This window comes from Myzus persicae, unplaced genomic scaffold (assembly GCF_001856785.1).
Source record: "Myzus persicae strain clone G006 unplaced genomic scaffold, MPER_G0061.0, whole genome shotgun sequence".
NCBI lineage: Eukaryota > Metazoa > Arthropoda > Insecta > Hemiptera > Aphididae > Myzus > Myzus persicae.
Genome location: NW_019102277.1, coordinates 254,269 through 280,722, shown reverse-complemented (window position 1 = coordinate 280,722; position 26,454 = coordinate 254,269). Strand labels below are relative to the sequence as shown.

At 29.3% G+C, this 26,454-nt stretch overlaps 2 protein-coding genes across 5 annotated transcripts; one reads left to right on the top strand and one right to left on the bottom strand.

Moving 5' to 3' along the window:
- Window positions 1-650: 650 nt before the first annotated feature.
- Window positions 651-26,003, bottom strand: LOC111031726 (eukaryotic translation initiation factor 4 gamma 2). Of its 3 annotated transcripts, XM_022311787.1 has the most exons (5): window positions 25,987-26,003; window positions 7,311-7,806; window positions 4,691-5,377; window positions 4,115-4,480; window positions 651-2,874 (listed from the first exon to the last, which is right to left on the bottom strand). In XM_022311787.1, coding segments are annotated over exons 1-5 (3,240 nt in total). In that variant the 5' UTR covers window positions 25,989-26,003; the 3' UTR covers window positions 651-1,185. The 3 variants fall into 3 exon arrangements, with proteins under 3 accessions (XP_022167479.1, XP_022167481.1, XP_022167482.1); XM_022311789.1 differs by lacking the exon at window positions 25,987-26,003 and having other exon boundaries at window positions 1,186-2,874; window positions 7,307-7,455; XM_022311790.1 differs by lacking the exons at window positions 7,311-7,806; window positions 25,987-26,003 and adding an exon at window positions 7,050-7,297 and having other exon boundaries at window positions 1,186-2,874.
- LOC111031727 lies at window positions 18,030-26,449 on the top strand. Of its 2 annotated transcripts, none has more exons than XM_022311791.1 (9): window positions 18,030-18,239; window positions 22,531-22,608; window positions 22,678-22,835; window positions 22,954-23,280; window positions 23,349-23,574; window positions 23,644-23,888; window positions 25,494-25,591; window positions 25,658-25,890; window positions 26,205-26,449. In XM_022311791.1, exons 4-9 carry the CDS (start codon window positions 22,963-22,965, stop codon window positions 26,276-26,278), a joined length of 1,194 nt encoding a protein of 397 aa, XP_022167483.1. In that variant the 5' UTR covers window positions 18,030-18,239; window positions 22,531-22,608; window positions 22,678-22,835; window positions 22,954-22,962; the 3' UTR covers window positions 26,279-26,449. The 2 variants fall into 2 exon arrangements, with proteins under 2 accessions (XP_022167483.1, XP_022167484.1); XM_022311792.1 differs by having other exon boundaries at window positions 22,531-22,613; window positions 26,205-26,321.
- Window positions 26,450-26,454: the final 5 nt, after the last annotated feature.

The window sequence follows — 26,454 nt, the reverse complement described above, 5'->3', positions numbered from 1 at the left end:
GCACTCGGTTCGGTTTGGATCCAAAAGAAAGTGTTCTTGATCGGAAAACGATTTTTAAATTGGTATGAAACTTTAAATCTACCTAGAACAATTGAAGAACTAAATGAGGATATTCGTCGATAAATTTAGTTAATTCCTGTAGTTTGCACCCTGTACTTAATTGAACATCGTCAAACTGTGATTATGAAACAATGTTAAACAAACTGTTGAAATATATTAAAATTAATGATACTATTTATATTTTCTAATGTCTATTAGGAGTTAGGACATAATGAAAATAATAAGTAATTCACAAAAATTTCAGGTTATTATTCTTTAGAAAACCTGACAATGGAACCAACTAAGTAGAGAGTAGACTATACTCGGGCCACTGAGAGAGTGCTACCCTTTCGCGCATACAAATGATTGAGTAGTTTTGTACCCAAATTTCTCCCACTCGACCACCTATCCGGTAGGTTTAGTGATGAGATTGAGCGAGATCCAATGAGTTTCAGAGGCTTAGTGGCCAGACTATAAAAACATGGTTTTCAATAAAAAAAAAAAAACAAATCAGTGATAGTTACCAAATACACTACAAATTAATTCTGTTACTAGCCAACTATAATATTTTAAAACTACAATAATAATAATAAAGTCATGTAACCAATTTGTAATTTTACCATTCAGAACTATTTATTTATTTGTTTTTATATCATAAACATTTTGTGAGGTTTTAGGACTTATTGAGTAATATTTAAATGATTTGGTGTATTATTACATTGTTTAACACACATTTATTAATAGAAACTAATAATTTTAAACTGGTTTTGACACAAATGATATTAAAATGAGATCTGTTCAATGAATATTTGAACAAATTATGTATGTTCAATTACAAGCAAATGATAAAACCAAAATGAGATAATATAATTTAGAGTATAACAAAGACATTTGTAATTTTTCTTCAGATGGATAAAAAAATTATAATATATTAATAAGAGGTTGTCAATTTATTTCATGTAGTGTCATATTTAAGAATTTTACTAGTAGCATAAGACTGGTGGCAGTATAAGTGATTTAAATTCCATAATCGAGGCACACACAAAATGAAATAAGAGTAATGTTGAAAAAAAATAAACAAACATTAGAACTACAAGAGAACCAAAAACCAGAATAGAATGATATTAAATTAGTTTAACTAAAATTTCAATCGTCATCATCTTCTTCATCTTCAGATTCTGCCTCAGCTAACCAAGTCAGCCAAGTGTTGACTTGGAATAATGCTTTGCCTTTGCCTGGATATGCGTCTGTTACATCTTCACGCCACTTTAAGAAAGCTTCTTCTTCAACAATTTCCAACTCGTACATTAAATTGAACCATCTTAACAACAAGCCTTTTGGAAAATCAAGTGAAAAGAAATATGTTTGCAGTGCATAGATGGCATTCATTTGCAGATCATTTTGGTCATCAAAAAATGTTCTCATAATTGGCTTGAATTTTTCGAGGAGACTTTTTTCTTTTTCCAGATCAGCTTTTGAGGCATTTACTTCAGTACTGTTTGTCTCTTGTGTTATAAATTTGACCATCACTGTGGTTAAGGCTGTTATAAAACCGGGATCGACATAATGGACAGGATCTAAATTTTCTTTAATCCATTTATAAAATTGAGTTGGATTTGGATCACTAGTAATTTGTTTCCACAAGTCAGATTGTATACGTAGCAATGGGAAAAGGAAAGTTAAGCCACGTTCTTGCAATATTTCTGCAAGCTGTTCTTTAGTCCTTAAAGATTCAGGCAAAGTATTTAGTAAATTGACTTTACTTTCTTTGAACACTTTTGTTAGTTCATTTTTACCTATGACTTCATTTAAATCTTGTAAGACCATCAAAAACGCTGGATATCTTTTACCATTCTCTGATACCTCCGCGAGTTCTGATATAGAAGATACATTTTGACAGATTTCAGCTGCATATTTGGAAAAACGTTTGTATAATGTTTTGTCATCATCAGACTCATACTCCGGTCCTTTCAATATAAAACGTTTTAAACAATCTATGGCAATAGATTCAGAAATAATACTTTGTTTTTTGGTTTCCTGAGTAAAACGGAATAGTAATTCTTCATCCAAATCAACTCTCTTACGAAACCGTTCAAAAAGAAGGACATACATAACATCTGCTAAAAACCGATCAGGCACTTTAATATCTGCAAATGCTTTTGCTGCTTTCATAGCATCCATGGATGGATCTGTGCCAAGTTTATCCAAAATATCTAATCCTTTCTTTATAGCTTCTTCTTTAGAAACGCCCTTATCTTTTTTTAGGTTTTTATGTTTATCATGTGAGTTTTGTTTAATCTGAATTTGTTGTACTTCTGTTAACTTTATCTGATTTGATTGACCTATATGAGTCATAGATAATGGTGGTGGTTTTATTTGAATTTGTTTACATAACATACTATTTGCGGCTGGACGTAAGGACATATCTTCAGGCTTAGTACCTTGTTGAACACGTAAGAGTTTTTTAATATTAGGACCTAGATCTTTCATATTGTTATTGTTCATGTTATTATTTGTATTATTATTTTGCTGGGTATTAATTGTATAGTTTATTCTGGCTGGTGGATAATAGTTATTGCCAGAGTTAATATTTAATAGCCTTTGGTGGTTTTTGTGACCATTAACATTATAGTAATTACCCGAATTGGTAAAACCATTTATGGAATTAAATTTATCTGGCATTGTAGAATTGAATGGTAATACCGGAGTAGAACTTATCATATCATCTCGTATTTTTAGTGAGCGTCTGAACATTTCTTTAGACTGATTCACATTTTGCATTTGGTTGTTTCTCTGATTCTGCCCGTTTGTCTCTCCACTCACGATATCAGTCACCTATAAATAAATATTAAATTAATATCATTAATTCATTAAGTTTATTATTTGAATTATAAGTGTTCAGAGTAACCATGATACTATTGTCCTATTCAAAACTTTGAACTTTTGGTATTCGTTTTTATAAACAAACATAATGACTCATATACATGTTACCTATATTGTGAGGCTGAAAAAATGAAAATCGTGATGCTAGTGATAATGTGGAATATATTTTTTTTATTGACTATGGCAATTAGTATTTGTTGTAGGGGTACTATGGTTGGTTGAGGAATATGTATATGGGGGCGGGGCGAGGATTTGTCACTAAAAAACCCGAGGAATCACCCATCCGAGAACTAGCAATGCCAGCAGATGCCTGACTCAGAACACTGTAGTGACTGAGACCAACCACCTAGCCTCTTTGTAGAAAATGAATAGGTATGTAAGCCACTGTTATAGAACTGTGTAATATCATCCAGAAAATCTATATCCTACACACTTCAACACTTGTGTTAAATTTGGTTATGATGGACAACACTTAAGTTAGTGTAATAATACTATTAATAACACAAGTTGTAAAAAGCAATTTAAGTTGATTTGATATTTTAATGTTTATTGCAATACATATATATTTTCACAATTAAATTATGTAAGGGCATTCTTTGAACTTAAAGTTATTTTAAATTGATATCAAAACTGTCCAACCCAAGGCAAACTTATTATCATTTCTTTTGATGCCTGTAAAATATCCGGTAAAAGACATTTCAAATCAAACAAAGCGTATAGATTCAATTAGTAACAAAAGCTAAATGTCATGAAAACTATGTTGTTGGTAGGAAGTATGATTTAAAAAAAAAAAATTATTGTTATTATATGGAACAATGGTGATAGGTTTTAAATACATGAAATGTTTTAAGTCTATTATCTAATTAATTTATTAATATAAATAAACCTACACTGTTTGTTATTGTAATGAGTATAACTGTCTGGAAATTTTTGAATTTAGGAATCGTTTTTTCAATTTGAGAAGTCTTACAGAAAAATTTGTCAACCAAATGTTTAAGGAAAAAATTAATTCAATTGGGGGTCGGATCATTTTAAATTTTAACTCTGGTCGGTGTTACTTCTCAATTAGATACCTATTGTAAAAGAGTTTAACAAACATAATGAAAACAGCTACTAATATTATTATCTAATTTGATAGAAATTCCAATTGGGCACCTATTTAAAAAAAACCTATTACAGCATTAAGACTAACCTGATCCATGAGCATTGGACCTTCTGTGGTAGTAGCTTTTCGTGGTACCCAGTTGTCCTTTCTCAATTGCATGGTGTCCAACAACATAAATTTGATTCTCAATGGCAGTTCAGGATTTTCAGCATACTGAGCAATTCTATCAAAATACTGATTCATCAGTGGTTTTGCTTTTTCTGTGTCCAATATGCGACCACATGTTTTCATTATCTGACACAAGCATTCGAGGTCCTCCGCCGCGTCCTTGACATTGGACTTCCTCGGGAATAACTGTTGAATGCACAAGTGCAATATTTGTTCCGCCACGATCTCCAACTTGCCAAGTTCGCCGATGAAGCGTATGTTGCCCAACATCTTGCGCTTAGCCACCTACGAATCAATTCATACATATTATAGATTAAATTAATTAAAATCTAGTTATATAGACAAATTTATCAATTTTATTAAAAAAAAATAAATGAGTGGATATAACCACTATATAGGCAATAATAAACTAGGTATGTTTTATAATTTATAAGGTAATTAAATAAGATACTGGTTTGTACACAAATTATATTAAATACTATTAATTTATCTCACCTGTCGTCGTTCTTCGTCTTCTGGAGATAATGATGTTCCATTGTCATTGTCAAACTCAGCAGTTGCTTTAGAACGGTTATCAAACTCGACCTTACACCTTTTTAGTAATAATTCGCGAAAAGTGTTTGGATCTTGGTCAATTAAGAAGTTTGATGCCTCGTCGCTTAGCCGTTTGCACAGCTGTGCATACATAGAACTATACTTAGGTTCATCGAGAGCTTTTTCAAAAATCAAAAATATGACACCCTTCAGTACAACACTGGTGTTTAAGCCAATTTTCAAAATATCATCACTCAGTTTTTGGAATTTATCAGGCGTAAGCTTATTAAGAATGCCGCGCACCTTGCGAAACACGGCATCATTAGCATCCTCTTGGGCGAGTGCATCGCGTCTGATTATCGAGGGAGGTATCCAACGCGGTTGCTGATTGGATTCGGAACGGGCGTCGTCCCTTCCTCCGAAGACACGAGAAGCACCCCCGCGTTCTGCGTAGACGTCCGTCGTGTCTTTACGTGTCACCTGCGGGGACGAATATGTCTCTTCCTCCCTAGTATCCAACGGCAAACTGGATATTTTAATATGAGACACCACTATAGGTGTATTATGGCAGACTGTTGCAGGTAAATATGAATTACACAAAATCTTGATTATTGGTTGAGTATCACAGCTATAATTCCATGCAAATTTCTAAAAAAGACAAAAATAAATACATAAATATTATATTAATCTAAAAAATGATCTAACTATATTTATAAGGATGTAATAAGGAATCATACAAATCTATTTGAAATAAAAATCCAAGGGGAAGTATGTGAAACAAATGAACTTGGTTGAAAACCAACAGAAATAAAAATATATTTTATTTTTAATTATTTCCGTAAACCAAAGATAGTATCTAGGTAGCATCTATAAATGATTTTTAAAACTATTTAATTCACTTAAATAAGAAAGATACCTACATTAAAATGCTACTTGAATAAATTATAAGTCTATAATAATAATAAAAATGTACCTATATATTGGTTAAAATAATTTTTAATTGATATTAAGTTTTCATAAATTCCTTGTTAAATTCTTAAAGATAAGAGTAAAATTCTCTATAACAATAGATAATATAATATATATATTTAGGTGAAATATTTGTAACTATGGTTAATCTCAAATAACATATCTAAATTTAGTATACCAAACATGGTATATATAATTGATTAGTGATTGATTATAATATGTTATTTATTCAATGATTAAGAGTTCCAATAATCAATAGTCGTTTTATTAGATAGGGGCCAATTGTTTAAGATTTCAGAGTAAGTAAAATCGAGCTACTTTGTTGCTTGCAATAGGTTAGGTCAATCTCAGCTCTAGAAGCTTCAACTAAAATAAGATTGAGCATTTCAGAACTAACATTTTACTACCTATATAAATTTGACTAAAATACCTGCACCGAAAATTAAATTTCAGCAATAATTAAAAAACACAATATTACATTAAATAACCAACAACACCTTAAGGTAAAAACGAAGTTTTTGGCAAAAAAGCAAATAATATAAATATAATCTGACGACTACAACTACTTTAGTACCACAAAACGGTAAGTGGTAACGTAGAAAAACAAAAAGAGACGCTTGGCGGCGAAAAAAAAAACAACAAAATCAAATGAATTCCATTCCCGGATGTCCGGTGTTCGTAAATAAGATTCACGGAGAGAGGTAGGGGAGGGTGTTTTACCTGCGGCGGCGTACGAAATTGTCGGAACGCGAGGAGTGCGGGCGGATAATTCCCGAAGAATCGCCAATAAACCACTGCGATTATTCTAGGTTAAGATCGAGCAGCGAACCGCGGACACAATGGATCGCGCGAGCTGGACGTCATCGAGATTTATCTAGCACGTTATGGATCACCAGCGCGCGCGGAGGACGAGGACGAGGACAAGGACGACCCGATGGCAGCAAAAAACCAGTGCGCTCGCCACGAAAAGGACGGGGGAAGAGTGGCGGTGATGACGATCGTCGCCCCCTCAAACGGCACACCACCGGAAAAAGGGGTACTTTCCGAACCTTGATGACGGTGTACTGTAATAGGCGTTCGATTATACAATACGTATGAAGACGCTAAATCGCCGAAAATCGGAAACGCCGTCAATCAACAGGTTCAAGGAAAAACGCATGAAATCACAACGCCTTGGGTTGATTTTACACTTCCTAACTCGAGAGTCGAGACGATGGTTGCACACACGCGCCCGCGATCGCGTAAACACATACAACGGATGTGTATAAACACATACACACACACAAACACGCACGCATGCACGCACGCACGCACGCACGCACGCACAAGATATCTGTCCTTTTCACGTTACCTTTGTTTAGAAGAAATCCATCGTGGTAAACGAAACTTTGGCTGCAAGGTTAGGCGTGTTGGTATAGTGAAGAGCAACAAAACGTATAATAAAAAAACGAAATAAACAACGAACGTCGACGTTCGATCGCGAGTACAAAGGATCGAACGGCGACAAACAATGGCAAAAAAATCAAAAATAGGAAGTATAAATAAAATATAAAAACAGTCTAGAACGTAACGTTTGTTAATGTGTACTGTAACAGAAAATCAACTTACGTACTTGGCTGCAGCTGCGGTCGGTCTTTGTCGGGCAATCGTGATTCGTGACGAGAATTGATTGCGGGCCGTCGTCGTCGGTGGGGGGCGGCGGCGGCGTTGATGCCTCGACGGAGAGCGCGGACGACACAGGCGCACAGGACGACAGCACTATCGACAATATACGGAATTGGTAATTACGAACCCAACATTGGACGTTGCGAGTGTGTGTCGCAGTCTCGCCGACTATACAGCGTAATATAAATATTAAATTCACCAAGCACCACGGCAACGGTGTCGGCAACCACGTACAATAGGAGTGACCAACGTAAACACTGAACAGCCCGTTCAAAGCAGTCGTGTATATAATTATAGTGTCCACGGAAAATAAATTGTCGTGACTACTACAGTAAAGTTGTAGCGGTTGAGTGCGTCCTATCGTTGGGTTGTATACTCGCCCTGTAAGTTGTATGCACTGTGGGCTGCAGGCTTCCTTGTTTGATGGTGGTTTCCCTCCTTCCCTAACAGCAACATTAACTACTAACGTTTACTTCTACAATTTACATTTTACAAAAGTACAAGATTAGCGGGCCGTGTACAACTCTCTGATCCCGAGTTCCCGATGTGGGACGTCGGTCGCTCGTGTGTACCGTGTAGAGTAGACGGTCATCCGCACGTCACAAATCATAATGCGACATTGGCCGTTGACCTATGGTGGCGATGCACGCGCTAGACGGCCATTGGGCCATTGACATTTTACACGGCCGACTACTATACTACTATATTATTATTATTATTATATAATATATTATTATTACTATTTTTACATCTTACCACTTCCACCCACCTATCACTTCAATGACGTTTTTACTGTTCTTAGTAATATATTATTTTTATTAATGCAGTACACTCCTGTGTATTTTATAGATTTTTTCCAACAAAAGGGGAAGAGGGCCAAAGGTTGATGTGATGGTTATTTCCAAAATGTAAAACATTTTATTTTTATTTAATAAGTACTAAGTTTATTGGTTATGATTAAGCAACGTAAGTAAGACCTCTAGGTAAAAAAACATAATAAACACGATAAACATATTCTATAATAAATAGGTAGACACCAAAACTGATTATTTTAAATTAATAAAATGTTAAAAATTGAACAGCTTTGAAGATGTCTACATAATATCTATTGTAAGTATTTAATAAATAATAAACAACAATACAATACTATTGTACAAATATAATTCATAAAATACAATACTAACAACCGAGTCCAAACTAAACACTTGTGGGGTACTGGGGTCCTTTCAACACTCAACTTTAAAAAGGGGGGTAAGGAATGCTCTGCTGTACATTAGGTGTCAAGTGCGTCCCTGTAATGAGTGTATTCAATTTTAATTTAATGATACTAAATCATTGACTAAAAAAAAATATTTCTAAAAGAAAGACTTGACACGTTTCTCACAATTGATGGTTTTATTGCTATTAAAATAATTTATTTTTGTACTAAGCATTGGTAATTGACATAATAATACAGTAATTTGCATTTTAAAATCTCATAGTGTGTACACAATATAATGATAAAAGTTTCAAGTACCTGGAATAATATTATTAAATTAAAACAAAATTGTTATTCTTTATTCAAATATAAATTATAAATTTCATCCAAATTTGAACTCAATGTATAAGCCTACAAAAAAAAATTGTGTAATTATTAAGATATTTTAGCTATTGTACTTACAACTTATGAGAAACAATGTTTGAAATGTAGGAAAACATGAGAAATCTGTATTAAAAGTCAAATCTTGGATACAAATAGATTTTTTGTTAGGAATTTGTACTCAAAATAGTTAGTAAATGTTTGTGCTTGAAATGAATTTGATCAAAATTCTAATTTTAGATGCAATAGTGATTTGCTTTTTAGTAACTCAATAAGGGTTAAAAAATTTTTTAAAAAACTAAAAAAAGTTATGGTATGTATAAAATGTAAATATGAACACTCAGTAAAAGTTTCATGTGCCTATGTATGGTTTTTTTTTTTAAGTTCCAAAAAACAAAATCTATTTGGCCTAAAACTAGTACTTTTGAATCTTTCAAAGGACCAACTAGATTCACATTTCTACCAGAAAAGATGTTGATATAGAAAATCTAAGCATTTTTACTGTCCAAAAGGTGATGACAGACACACATCATTTAAAATCAATACATTATTCAACCTCTCAGAATTTAAAATTGTAATTACTGTTTGTACGGTTGTATATATTTTATTAATTTTTGTTTAATTTAATAAGTAATAAAAACAACTTATAGGGCTAACAAAATAATTATGTATAGGTATTATGATGTTATACCTACTCATTAGTCATCATCATCCCAATCACTGCAGTAGGTATGAGTGTAAGGCACTATATTTAAGTAATAAGTTTCTTGAGGGTCAGAAACATCAAATATAATTTTATAATTGAATATTTTGAATAATATGTTGATATTATTTTTTGTTAAATATCAGAATATTATAATTCAATAGTTAGATGGTATACCAAATGTCCATATATAATATGAATGAATGAACATAATATGTACGTTCACAACTCCCTTTTACATTAATTTAAAAACAACCCATTGTTAGCATATATCAATTTATTGTAAAATTATTATTCTACAATTTTTCTAAAAAAATTAATTCTTTAGATAACATATATGATAATTGTAAAAAAATCTTTACAAATAACCCGTCCCTGTATTCAGTATACTGTACCTATAGTATAATATCCATACGCAACATTTTCAAAATCATTTAGATCAATTTTAAGCCTATTTATATATTTTAACGACTACTGTATCAGTATGATTAGTAGTAAGGTTACCATATAATAGGTCCAAAATTTAAACGCAGCAAAATGTTCACAAATCTCTTTTTCAGTTTTCATGTCGAAACTCAAGTTTTTAATTTTTATACTGAATTAATGGACCTGATTTAGCAGTAGCGTCACAAATAAAATACGAAAGAGATAATGTTGATAAATCATTTAGGTATAATATAAATACATATACGATGAAAGCCTAGACAATTGTATTCATAGACAAGTATACTAATTGTACTGATTGTATTATTAGCACTGCCTACGATGCGTATCCAGAGAGAGTATACAGGGCTCAGGACCTCGAACTTGGTGCGACAACTGAAGACCTCCAGCTTAGTATTGGGCTTAGGGGTGAACCTCGATCAGTATGATCGTACTATCGTAGTATACCGGCAGTGTGTGTACCTTATACAACTCTGCTTGTATTTGGTTTAACACATACATAATATAATTATTTTGAAATATATTACTTTTTATAGTAAAAAAAAAGCTAATAAATAGTGAGGCGCGGAAAAAGCTCCACAGGATTGTGTATTGGAAAAATGTATGGATCGGCATTAGCCCCTCCCCCCCATCTGAATTTTATTTTGTGTAGTGGAATCACTGAATATACAATACAAACATTGTAAACTCAATTATTCAGACTTTATGCATGAAATACTGCATTTTTTATTGCTGCAATTTCGGGAACATGCAATCATAATTAATTATGTTTTTTTTTTATTATTATTGATACTTATGCAATGGTCTAAATGACATGCTCCCATTATTTATTTTCTATGCTAAAATAAAATAAGTGATTTTAAATTATATGCATGATGTGGACCCACAGCAGACGGTGATTGGGGCTGTTTAAGGGGTTTACCCCCTCCCCAATTTTTTTTAAATATTTCACATTTTTCAATGCCACCGCTTTTTAGTTTGTAAAGACATATTTAGACCCCCACCCCTAAAAATTAATCAAATCTATGATGTAGCACACAATAATTTTACCCATGTTATACTTCAATTGCATGCATTTTGCGCCATATTTGGCACACAATAAGTTTATAATATATTTCTGTAAGTTTTAAACTTAGAAATCTACATTCTTTAAATGAGATATTCTTTTCATAACATTCCAGACAAAATTGATTACAAGGTAGTATTTATACGAGCGGATAACTGTAGCTAATTTCAGGCTAATTACCCGCATGCGCGCCCCATAAACGACTATCAACATACCTTATCAGTTATTAATACGAGTGATAAATGATAATAAGCACTTGTCTAAAAAACCACGGTCTTAAAAAATATATTTTTTAAATTATTTAATTCCTCAAATTACCCATAAACCCAGTTGCCTGCTACTTTAGTAAATATGAAAACAAGAGGTGAGTTAATACATCCCAACATAGGCTTCGAAAAGTTCTTCAAAAAGTCGAAGAAAGTTTTGCTAAAAACTATTCATCAGCAATTTGTTTGGAACTTATTACAGTTGATTTAATGGAAGTTACACCATTAAGTTTCCCATGCGCAATACAGTTGAACAGATAATAACATATGTAAACATGTATTTTGGTAGAATGCGAATGAGACAGTGTACCTACCAAGAAAATAGAAAACAGAAATTAAAAACTTGTAAAACTTAGCAAAAATGTAGCTGATTAAAAAAGTAAAAACATATTATAGTATTATACCAAACAGTAATTATTGTAATCTTTTTCTTCAGTAAAACCGTAAAACACCTTTAAGGTGTATATCTGATCTGCTCGGAAATTTGTTGACACAGTACTAAATATGTATCCACTTATGCACTTAAAATAGGTAGTACAAACATGCACTTTTTTTTACTCACAATTTTCATTAAAACAAATGCTTTTTCGTAGGGTTGTGAAATGAATTTCAAGCTTACTCGCAATAAATAATAGCTCAGAAAAAACATGCAAATGGAACAACTTCTGACACTGCATACCATTGCATAGAAGCATAATATTGTAAAATACATATATATATAGTAAATACCATGGTCTTAGAAGATACTATATATAGTTCTGTAATTCCTGTATTTCCTAATTTTAAGTTTTAACCTAACCTAAAATATGTTTAACTGGCAGCGCTCAATTTTACAGCGGCAATATTTTAAGCGTGTTTTGCACGATTAAGCGGAACACTGATAAGGTAGAGTTGTCCGACCTTATCATCTAAGACCGTGCTATATTGTCCGAGGGTTATCCGATATTACAATTTACAATATTATATTATAATTTAATTTATTAATTATTATCATTAAGACACCAATAACTAATACGTATATAAGTCAATTGTCAATGGTTAATCTAGTCATTTTAATATAAAATTATGTCAAATAGATTTAATATGTTTTAATATTATGTTGGATTATCTAGTAATTTTCACATTATTATAGAGTGCAATAATATTAATAATTATATGTATAAATATGTAATGAATATGACAAGATGTGCATTGACAATAACATAACTTGTACCTATTCTAATAAACAACAACAATTATTTCAAATGGAGCAACAAGTACCAAAGGTCAATCTTATAAATAGGACACCCATTTTGATGTAATACTAAGCATTAACTAATTGACAATATAACAATGATAATAACTAATTAGTAATTGAAAGCACTTAACTATAACATCTTAGTTAATATTAACATCTTATAGTTCATATATTATTATAGGGTAAGGTTTTATCGATAGCAACGCACAAGCTTATATTATTTGATTCATAATAATATCTTCCAGTGGTTTTTTATTTGAAGATCTATTATACAAGTATAATAAATTATAAAAATGAATTATTCAATTGTTTCCTAAAATATTAATAAACATATATATTATTACTAACACATTATTTTGTTTCGTAATATCGAATATCCCTCGGACAGTTTTTGGACAAGTGCTTATCATCACTCGTATTAATAATTGATAAGGTATGTTGATAGTAAATTATGGTGCGCATTTCCGTGAGGAGCCTGGAATTAGCCTAACCTAGTGATCCTTTTTTCAGGCTTAGTTTGGTAGTATTAAATGTTTTATAATGATAACAAAAAAAGAGTGGTAATCTCTCTGCACAACAATTATGTTTTCAGTAGTTGTTTATTTTTCACATTTGATTCATAATTTTACAGCTAGACATCTATATTACCTAACCATGCAATAAAATAAAAATAGCTATCTTTGTTCTGCAAAATCTGGCCATCTATGCAATAAAGTTGAAAAAAGTTACAACATTTTCAAAGATTTCCACTAAAAAGAGAAACTTATTTGTGGTACTCTATGCACGAAGGGGTTTAAACATAAAAATAAAATTTCTTAGGATTTCAAGAATCACTCGTCAAGTTCCGTCAAAATTCCAATATCAATTTTCAAAATATTGTGGATTTAAGCTCAATTTTTTTAAACTTTTTACTAACAAAAATTCATATGAGGAATCTTGTATTCAATTTTCAAATTTATTGACTGAGAGAACATTTTATTGTCGACAATAGTTAAATAAAAGCTTATAAAAAAAAGACATTTTCTTATACCAATAAATATTCATAGTTATTTCTCAAAAACTGTCATTAATAAACATTATTCATTAATTTTTTATGAAATTTGATGGTGATCCTATAAAAATGCTAATTTTAATACTTGGTGAACATTTCATGAATTCACGGAAATTATTTTTAAAGTACACCCAACCGATTTGGTCAAAAACTGGTTTTGCGTTAAATTCTCCGTTTTTTTTAGTATTTTTTTTTGTTTTTTTCGAGATGGCTTGTCAAGACTAATGAGAAATGTTTACTTTTGAGTGTGTGTCCCCCTCCCCCCAAGTATAAACTAAATTCACTTTTCTACCAGAAAATATGCTGAAATATTTAAATATTATGCTAATAGTATGTTCAATTAATATTAGATTTTTTTAAATTTCATGACTAAGAAAAATATTATTGAAAAATAAATTTAAAAAGGTAAATATATAAAAATTATAATGTTACAAAATACTTAATAGTAAATATTAAAATATGTTTAATTTTTGCCCAAAAATTTAACAATACATACATTGTTAATCTCCTATACCTATGTCATTTTATAAGACATTAAAATGTAGTCAGAAAATATATTTCCAATTATTGATCTTGGCCCTTGGGCATATTTCCATAAGCTCTACAAATGCATCTTCAACTTCCAGATATGGGAGTCTATTTTTGAATTTTATATTAGCGCATGCCAATCATATTAATACACTAAAACATCATGTTTTAGTTCAAATATTAGTGCAAGACCAAAAAAACCATAATTTTGAATATTGGCGGCAAATTTAAATCTTTGCATTAGTGCACTCAAGTTTTAAATTGGCTTATTAGAGTATAGATATCTACCACACTCATCGTGAATTATCGGTAAACCAAAAAACAATTTTAACCATTTACCGAGACTCCGAGTTCATAATTTTAATTAGTATACTATACTGAACGTCTGCAAGTAATTTTGAATTTCCGTAGATACATCTTGAAAAATGAAACTATTATTGGCACTGCAATACAATATAGACTAACATAATGGAAAAATTGAGTTTCTGAAAATAAGAAATGAAAATATTTAAAAAAAAAAAATTTTTAATTTTTTTTTTTTGATATTTGGATTTTCGAAAAAATGTTCACTATAATTCTGTACAGAGTTTTCATAGAAATGATTAAAATTATTTGATATTAGAAATTTAATTAATTAATAGTACTAAATTAAAGTATTTTTCTTTTTGATTAAGAGGATGCCATATCAGTAAGCGTTGTCTCTCGCTTCTAAACGCGTAACAGAAAATTATATGACGTTCTGAATAGTTATTTAACTTAGTTATGTTTAATGTAAGCGTGAACTAACCTATTAAAATATTTACAAATTTGTGTTAATATGTAATTTTGTATAAATTTCAACTTAAAATGTTTGCAAAAAATACCCGCGTTCAAATATTTTTTAGATTTTTCCGGAAAAACTGCTCAAGTGGAACCTTGTTTAAAAATTTCAATCCTTAGCTATACAAATTGAATATTTTTTACATTTTTAACTACAAAATCATTTTTCATTTTTCAATTTGATGAATGATGTCAACATTTGAACTTTAAATCCTTATAAAAAAAAAGTGTACCTATATGTATTTTATTTATTTTCAACTACCGTTGTAACAAGTTATCAAGTGTTTTGTATTAAATTGTCATGCTTTTTGACCCAACCAATAACATTTTATTGACATTTATTTAAAAAAAGAATGAAAAAAAATGAAAATGAAAAATGTCCGCCAGCAGCTTAAAACGAGTCAAAATATTTTGATCGAAGTCAGAAATTTTATCAAGTGTATGAATTGATGAAACAAGCATTTGATGTAAATTTCAAATGTCTACAGTAATTCGTTTTTGAATTACAACAAAATAAGAAAATCGCTACATGAGAAATCGAGTGAATGTCCAATGTCTTTGTTAAATTTTTAAATCTTAGATGTAAAAATAAAAATTTGTATGTATTCCGAAATATAATTTGCTAATTTTCGTGACTTTTATGAACTTTGTCAAAATTCTAAGTTTAAACGCTTATAAAAAATTATTATGGATTTACCCGCAACTTTTTTGAAATATACACGTTGTTTTTAACAACAACTTACGAGGAACCTTGTATTTACAGTTTTTTGACCGAGCGAAACATTTTTTATCGACAGGAGTTAAAAAAAACAAATAATAATCGAACATTTCATAGGCCCATAAATAGTTCAACACGAGTCAAAATATTTTGAAAATTGCATGGTGTATAGAAAATGCTATATAACACAAACATTCAGTGAAAATCGCATGTATCTATGGTCATTTTCTTAGAGTAACACTAAAAACCAAAATCGATTTTTTCGAAATCTGGTTTTAAGTAAAAATTCCTGTTTTTCTTTAATTTTTTGTAAGGTCAGAACGAAATAGTATTAAATAACCAAAGAAACCATGATACTATTAATAATACTTTAGGTTGAATAAATTGCTGTCGAAAACATTGCATTTGAAAACGCCACTGCTTGTATAAAATATTATATTATAGGTAGGTAGGTACTTTAAATGCTTCCAATACCATGAATAATATTTTTAAATTACAACAAAATAACTTAAATTATTTTTCTTTGTTAAAATATCTAATTTTTTCCAAATTTGAACTTATAATATCTATAAAAAAACAGTGTTTTTATATTATTTAGATTTTTGGTTACAATATGAACAACTTATACCTTATGTTTCATTTTTCAATCCTAGTCCATAAAAATTGAACATTTTATACATTTTCAACTATACCAAATTATTTATACATATTCATGATTTTGATGAATTTTATTTATGTATGAGAACATTTTTGTCTATGAGTAAAAAAGATTAAAAATTGAATAGAAAATTCTCATAATAGTTGTAACGTGTTCTTACCAAATTAAAGATTATAAAATATGGGCTAAAATGCACATTACCACCCCATACAACATTTTCGATTTTTTTTTTTGAACATACTTATATTAACTATTTATGAACGATAGTGCAATCAGAATTTGTCGGTCGGACTTAGTTTCGTAGTTATGGGCTTTGGAAGTTGGCAATTTTGCGTTCTTTGCGCATGAGCGCAACGCTGCGTTCATCACGTCTTTTACGATTCTTTTGATTTTTTTTTTGAAACTTACATATTAATGACTAACGAGTGAAAAACGATGTTGCAGTCAGAATTCCCATATACTACGACATATCTTAACTTTTGAATTGTGACCTACTTTAGGTTAATACCACCTAATACCTAAAGGTATTACATAGCAACTCGAGGGATATTTTTGGGAGCGTAGCGACGGCGCCGAGCGCAGCGACGAGTGCCACTAACTGTGTAATCACTATATAGCGTTGTGGGTATGTATAAAAAACGCAATATTTCAAATTTCCAAAATTCACTAATTCGAAACTAAGTCCGAAAAATAAATTCTGACAGCACCAGCGTTCTTAACTCATTAATATACGCAAGTTTCAAGACAAAAAATTAAATGAGTCATAAAAGACGTGATAACCGCAGCGTTGCACTCATGCGTAAGAACGCAAAAACGCTGACTTCTAAAGACCATAACTTCGAAACGAAGTCGGACCAACAAAGTCTGATTGCACCATCGTTCTTAAATAATTAATGTAAGTACGTTCCAAAACAAAATCGAAAATTTTGAGGGCGGTGGTAAAGTGCATTTGTTCCAAAATATATATAGGTATAATCACTTTGGTTTTACAAGCTTACCTATATAAAAGTTCAAACTTTAACAAAGTTTGTCATAATTAAGCAAATATGCTAATTATTTTTCCTTGAGCCATACATTGATAAAATAACATAGGAAATAAGTGATGACTGTTAAAATATATTAATATGTTTAATATATATATACTCTTTACATCATACAGTACATGGTAAATTAAATTGTTAAATTATGCGTACTACATACGTACAGTTCATTGAGTAACATAATATACTACTCCATGATATAGATTAATCCATGGCTAAATAACTTTAGCTACTTTAGTTATTTATCCATGGATTAAAGAACAAAATGTATAATCACGTATAATTGAAACCATGGAATAGTTATAAACATGTATAAATTTAATCAAATTGATATTTATTTAGATTTAAATATTTTATTTATTAGTAGTGTATTTTCTTAAAAGCATAATTGATAAATATAATTTTTAGTTATATTTCGTATTTTTAATGGCTTTATATTTTACCTATTAGCTATAAAAATTGGTGCAATTAAATTATAACCTAACATAATATCTTTGTAGGTTGGTAACAATTATGTTTAATGCCATACGTCATGATTCATGATAAGACTATCATATTATTATCATTGTAAGTGTGATTTTTACTAAAAAGCTTACAAAACGATTCTTTTTATAAATTGTTTTCTAAAAATTATCAATTGAAAAAAATCCATTGTTGTTTATGAATTGTTAATATACTTGATATTATGTGAGGCTTGTTGTCAAAAATTCGAACTAGATTTCATATGTCGCAATATTATTGATCTAAAAAACTAGTATATTGATAAGGTAAGGTTTTTTTAATTATATTATTATTGTTTTTAACATTTTGTTGATAATCTCCATTTTTGTTACTTTTCATATTTACCTATACTCTAAACTTGTGCACTGCAATTCAGAAGTCTTTTGATATTTGTTAATATTTATCTTATCGGAACTTTACTAACGTTGATATTGGAAACAGGGATGGCAAACAATTTTGAACATTTTTATTTATTTTCATTTCAATAATATGTAATTGTATACCTATGCTTCGTTGTTTAAATTATATAAATAATTTACGTGTATTACGAATATTCTATTGTCGTAGCAACATCAGATTGTATTATTTTGTTCAAAATATTATCTCATTATTATTGTTGGAAGTTATGTTGGTAGTAAATTATATTAACATCCATGAAGACTGATTAACAAGAAGATCAAATTCCTATTGGAAGAATTGATAGGGTGTGGAATTATTACCCTAACCTTATCTATGGGAATTAATTGAACAATTATTGGAGATTACTACAATACACATGTACATAACATAACAAACGCCCCCCGTAGGAATTGAGGGACCGTCTTTCTCTTTTATACGTAATCACGTAATTGGTAGCGCCGCTACCCACTACTGCGTTGCTTGTATTTACAATATGGCCCATCCGTTCTTATATTATCTATAGCTGCCCACACGTTCCATAATGAGTCCCACAATTAAATGGCCACAGGCTGCGCTGCAGTCGTTAGGGTTGTTACTCTAGTATGTACTATTTGCGATAGAAAGTGATAAGCTGTACGGGGTCGCCGTGTATAATGTATATGTTATTTTTCCTCAAGCCCCATTATATACCACTCCTCGCCTGCCTAAAAATTGAAAAGCTTTCTATCGCTAATAGACATTTTACATTTTTAAACGTTTTTTGGAAAATATGTTTATGCATTATTTTGAACCATAACCCTTTAAAAATTGTTTATCTTGTACAATTATCTACTTATTTTTACATGTGTATATGAGTACATTTCATTAAAACATTTTTTATTATTGTGTAAATAATTAAACTATACAAATTATATTTATATATCTGTGTTCACACTTTTACAACAAGTATGAGGTCGATACTATACGATACACCATACACTTGTGTCATTTTGAATGTTTATCAAGTATACACATATGCACAATGCACATGTATAAATGCATAATAGTACAGCTTGTACAATTTTCAAATTGTCATTTTAAAAAGCTTATATATTTTTAAAAAAACAAATAATCCTTTGGAGTAGCAACCTAGAGACATATGGCGACCATGGCCTGTGGCTGTTTAATCGTGCAACTTATTTCGAGACTTTAACAGAAGTGGAGTTTGATTTCCTTCATGTACTTCGACATAATTGACTGAAAGCGACATGTAGGCGGGTGACGGGGACCCACGATTTAAGATAGTATGGTTGCTCGACCACTTATGATAAGTTCGTTTTGAAGTGACAACCAAATTAAATAACCAAAATAGCTGGAATAATCACCACTAGCGCTTGCGACATGATGTGTGCCGATATAGAAGCAGGATTTACAGCGCACCAGCAGCCAGCGCGGTATTTGAGTTTATCGCCACTATTACATTCAAATGCTAGTGGTGAATTTTCCAGCTGTTTTTAATAGTGATTTCGGTAGACACGTTATCATTACTCTATGGAGGAACTATACTATCTTAAATCGTGTGGGGAGCCGAACTTTATAAGGTTATGAGTGGGCTTGTGCGGGGGAAATTGTTGCAAGTGCGAATCTAGCGCTACCTATATTTATACTGGAACTAGGTGATGAATATAGGTAGCGCTAGATTCGCACTTGCATTTATTTCTCTCCTCATAAGCCTACTCATAACCATAAAATGACCCTACAGAAATACCTACTAAAATATTAACAATTGAAAACGAAAATGTGTTATAATATTCATAATCTAAGTTAAAGTTTAAATAAATAATAAGTTATTTTTAAAAAGGTTAATTATGAGGATACTATTCCCGCATGTGTTGTCTCCTTCTTACAAATTTACAACATAGCAAAAACTGTTTAGTGAATGATAGAACCACTCAGGTCGTAGTGGTAATTAAGTCTCCAAATTTATATACAATATAACTGAGAACATTTCCTGTGAAATATCATTTTTATTTTTTTGATATCACTTATACTATTCAAAATTCAAAATTCATTATTTTTGTGTTTTTCAAACTTGAATAACTTTTTTTGTGGTTCTGATATCGAACAAATAAAAACGATATTTCACAGCCAAAGTTCTCCTTTTTATGGGGTGAAAATTTCGTTTGTTAGTTATGACTGTAATCTTCGGTTCTTTCAGAGGTCTTTCTTTCTTTTCAAAACAGTTTTTGCTAAGTTTTACATTTGTAAGACGGAGACAACATATTCGGGTGTAGCGTCCTCTTAAGTGGCCTGGTGCTTATGCTTTCGTTTCCAGTCCATTCTATCTAAGTTTGTGGTCTACTCATGATAACATCACAAGCATACAATTTATTTATTTTTTTAAAAGTTATCTTTTAGGTACCCATAGGTCTAGAGTGATGAATTTATATGGGGAAGCTATAGCATTTTTTTCCTTGGGGTAACGACGACGCTATCTGAACATCTTGCTAATTTTGAAGGGGTTTAACTCTTCAAAATAATACAGGGGGTATGGCCTAGGTGCTATAACCTACTCAGTCTCCTCCCCCACTCTACGCCGATGCAGTTATATTCACTGTACATATTTTTAGATGTTTTCCAGTAAAAACAATTTACTATTAATTTTCTTGACGTATTTTATTGGATTAATTGAATAATTTATCTAATTTTATATTTGAATCGGTAACTTAAATTACTAATTAAACTCATTTATCAAAAAAATATAAAATATAATTTTTGATTTTTCGTATTTTTCTTTTGATTATATTCCTGATTAAGATGTGTGATGTGTCTAATTTTTAATTTATAGTTAATATTATGTGTTATTTTAATTATATTTACCATAAGAGTGACTATCTCTTGATTTAAAAAAAATAAATAAAGAAATTTACCATTTTATCTATAAATTTGGAAGATGATTAATGGTACCTGCGTTACTGTTTTCACATTTGTAATAAATATGATTTCTATTTCAACAAAAGTTGTAAGGGACTTTTACTTAAATAATTTATTAATATTAATAAATGCATTTAATCTTTTTTTTCTCGATGTAACACTTAATTAATTTGATCATTCTTTTTGTTCGACTTTTAATGTTTACTGTATCTTCCATAGCTTTAGAGTAGGGTCTCGAAATTAAATGTTTTTTATAAATAATATCATCATAATAAAATAAAATAAATAATAAATAATAAATAATCATAAAATATGAAGGATTCAAATCCATAAAAAAATTAATTAATGAAAAAAAACTAAAACTAAAAGTTCCTATCTTATTATAATGATAATTAATGTGGCATTAAAATTATATCAAATCATTTATTTTATTGGCCCAATTTATACATAATATGCTTGCACAGTTGCACATATAATATAGAAATAACTATAAGCTAGTGATTATACAATATACAAATTATAAATCCTCATTAACTGTAGGTACACAATAATATATAATTGATTATAATTATTAAAATTATTAAAAACATCACCACAGAAAAATTGCGTTTAGCAGTACCAATTTTGTTTGGTTGTTCGGCTTATTCTCAAAATTTGGAGTTAAGACATGATCTGCATTTGAAGTTGTAAGCATTTTTTATATTTTATAGAAGTACTCAAAACTCGTTTAAAAATGGAAATAAAAATTCAAAGTCTTTTCACAGATAATGTTTTTACCTATATTTTTGATGATAGTTAGTACATTTACTTTTATATTAAAGTCAACAACACAATATACCTAAGTTATCCTAAACTCTAATTTCCTGTGATATATGTTTAGACAGCAGCATAGGAGTTGCATGCATATCAAATTATATTAAATATTGTAGTTGTCCATATTTTTAAATCATAGTATTGATTAAGTTTTTATTACTTACGCAATTAAAATTTTACTCTTTTATCACATTTTATATTATATAATGACAATTTTTGTTTTCTAATAAACCAATATTTAACAGTTAAAGATTAATACATTATAGTATACAGACAGATGTTATACCTTATAATGAAACCCAATATCGATACTATGATAAGTTTAGATAGTATAATGAATCAAATTAAAAAAAAAACATTTTTGTTATTAGAATGATGATGTCTATATCAGAAATAAATATTTTTTATTAGCTTACTTGATTTTTTTTTCAGGAATATCAAATTTAATTTAAACTGATATTCAATACCCCAACAGTGCCCCAAATGTTCACCTATAGTAAAAATGTTTAAGTAAAGTATTAAACTTGATTTATTTAGTATAGTATTAATTTTTATGTAATTGTTAATACATTTTTTCAGTTAGAAAGTTTTCAAGAATCTAAAATTTAAGATCAACATTTGTCAAGAAATGATAAACAATTCAATTTGAATATGAATATGAATATAGTATAGTTATGCAGGTATTGCAATAGAATAACCTATTATGGTTTATTTCAGCATATCAATTAAAGAAACAGGTAAAAAATTATATCATTATCTTGTAACTTATAAACAAATAATGAAAAATACATTAAGACTTTGACAAATCTTGCTAAAAAATGATTTGAAATCCAAATATAAAAATTATTTTAAAAGAAAAAAATTATGACAAAAAGAAAAATACCTGAAGAAAAATCTTATGATACAACCAAAAATTCTAAACTAAATACAAGGAGCGGTTATAATGTGATGCATGAACACAATTATTTTTATGATTATGAAAAAAAAAAATGCCGATGGCCGGATGAAATTGAAAAATCAAATCATACTGAAATGAAAATAATTAATGATTATAATAATTATGATTCTATACCAGATTGGTATATGGCCAGAAGTTCAAGTGATGAAGAGGATGATACTGAAGATATGCCTCTTTCTTATATATTAAAAAAAGAACTTAAAAAAGACTTACTACTACATGAGGTGAGATTTTCTTAAATTATGTTTTATGTACATATACCATAATTATTATTTATCGTTTCCAATTCTAGTATGAGAATAAGAAATGCACAAATGATTTGTTACCATTTAATGAAGACCAAATGTATAAGGAATTAAATAATACAAATAATCATGATTTGTTAAATATTTCTAATGGTTCAAGTAATATATTAGGTGAAAATCATTTAATCAATGATGGAAAACAAAGTAAAATAATGCAAATAGTTCCATTAGCTAATGATGCAACCGTTATACAAAATCAAAATATTTTAAATGGTAGCTGTCTACATAAATATATTAAACTTTTATAAAATATAAATTTGAAAATTGAAATCTCTTTTCTAGACACAGAAGTTCAAACATGTAATCAGCCACGTATGAAATTTATGGTTAAAAAAACTTTTAAGCATAATGATCTATTATCAAATACTCCAATGAATATAAGAAGAATAAATTTAAATGATGATAATTTGCAAAATTATTTATTGAGCTCATCATCATTACATTTAAGCAATTCACTGTTAGTGAGAAAAGCATGTCCTTCCTATAATAATACTGAATTCACAACAACAGATACATCTACAAAAAATGTAATTATAAATTATCAATACATACATATTATTTTTAACTACTGTGATATGGTATAATATATAGTGACTATTACAAGCAGTGGTGTTTTTAGGGAGGTCTCGGTTGAGTCATTGTCCCAGATGCTAAATTCTGAGTCCTATAAAGGGGTGCCTATGCTTGAGTCTCAAAGTACCTAATTCTGATAACGAATTTATATTTTTAGTATAATAATTATGTTATACTTATCATTTTACAGTTTAACATATTGTACCCTATTAATAAAATATTTATGAAAATAAAATAAAATATACTAAATGAATATCAAAAGTAAAATGTTGGCTGAATACTAGTTGTGTCCCAATGATAACTACAATTGAGGCCTAATTTGAAGTGCAGTCGGGGTTTTAGTATGTTATATCATGGTTTGTTTGCAACATATCTGAGTTATGGCCCACCCACCGTCTAATATATTTTTAAATTTTGAGATGTTTCTATCATACATATAAGAGAAGACCTCTGTGGCTCAGTGTTACACATCAATGAAAATGAGGCTCTACTTCATTGTGTACCTGGGGTGACAATGTGTCATGTTCTCAAATATGTTTTTGAGTCCAAGTAGAATTGATATTTTCATGAAAAAGGGAGGAGGGACCAATTTTAACTAAGATTTTGTTGCATAAAATGTTTATATTTATATTCCTTGTAATTATAATGCTAACAAGCAGTGCCAGATAAGGCGTAAGAAGTATATGCTGCACTGCTACAGCCTACAAAAACATGATTAACTTACTATGGTTCTGAAGCAACAATTACAATATTTTTGTTAAATAATATTATTTTCAATTCACAATAAAAATAATATTTAATTTAGTACAAGTGGTTATGGTGCTGATAGAAGACACAAACTAAAATGAAATATTGGAATCTTAATCTGTGATCCATACCTACCTAGAACTATGTGGTTGAACTGTTTAATTACATTTACTTACATTGCTCAGAATAATAGTATAGTGGGATCAACAAATGTATTATATACCTATTTAAAATAAAATAAATTCCATGTGTCTTCTTAAATTAATTACATTTTTATTGTTTTACTTTTTGTTTGTATATTATGTCCATTTTAAAAATATTTTTTATATTATTTATTCAAAATGAATAATTATGAGTTTTTTGAATATTATTATAGTAAATAATCAATACAATTTAAATATTAAAATATATTTTAACGAACAGGTGGTAAAATGGAGGCACTACATTTTTCATAGCTTTTGTGCACAATAGATCTTAATCTGGGCCTACTCACAAATTAAAACTTGAAAGAAAGAACAGTGATCTCATATACATTGTTATATGGTTTAGCTATTTCATTAGTTACCTCTTAAAGTCTTAAAAGTTATATTGTATTATTTACTTTTTGAATTTTTTCACATATTACCTATGTATTAACTTATACCTGATATGTATTACCAGAAGTCATCTAACATCTTAATAAAAATTAAACTGATCCCAACGTATTTCAAAATACATAATAAACCTAGTTACTTGTTTTATTATTATTATTATTATTAAGTGTCATTGTGTAATAATTTTAAATACAAATATTTATTACATGAAAATTGTAGGTGTGTCCACCATTACATTGGATTCATTTAATATATTTAGCTATAAAAAATTCTGCTACAGAGAATGTAACATGTTATGATATACAACGTTCAGTCAGGTATTTTATTTTACTCAATTATTTTCTTTTGATACCTACTTAATAACATGCATATATTATTTTTAGATGTTGGTTCCCCTATTATTGTGTTAGATCATATGTCAAATTTATTCATATAATATTAAGTCATATAAATCATAACTGTCAAAAATATTTCCATTGTAATTCATTTACATCTACGATTCACAAAGATGATTCATGGACAATTAATAGTATCTATATAAATACTTTGGAAGAAAGTTTGATGAAAATTGTTGAAAATAATGAGAATGAAATAAAATCAGCAATGGCCCATCCTGGTGATTATATTAATTATTAACCTATATTAACAATGTTAATAGATTTATTATGTTTATTAAATATATATATATATATATAATATGTGCTTTACTTACATATAGTTGTCTTCACTATTTTTATTTAAGATAATATTTTACTTTAGCTTATCATGATTCCAGTAGTTTACCCATCCCTTAAATGTAATATATTTAATTTTCATTACTCAAATTTTAATAGAGGTCCTAAAATAAATATTTTATTTAAGGTAATCAAAATATTAATGAAATATATAAAATATAATATGTAAAATATAATATAACCTTGTATGTTACAGATCAGTTATCAACAATATTAAATGGATATGGTGTACTTTATTTGGGATGTAGCCAAGATTCTATTAAAAACTAGATATTTGGATATGAAAGTAATTAAAATTACAACTGAATAAACAAAGATTTCATATGATTACAATCCAGAAGCTACAACTAAATGTTCAATAAAACAGTATTTAAATTAATATTAATTAAAAAAGTTTTTTAAATATATTAAATGTATAATATAGTACAAAATGTACGACTACCTAT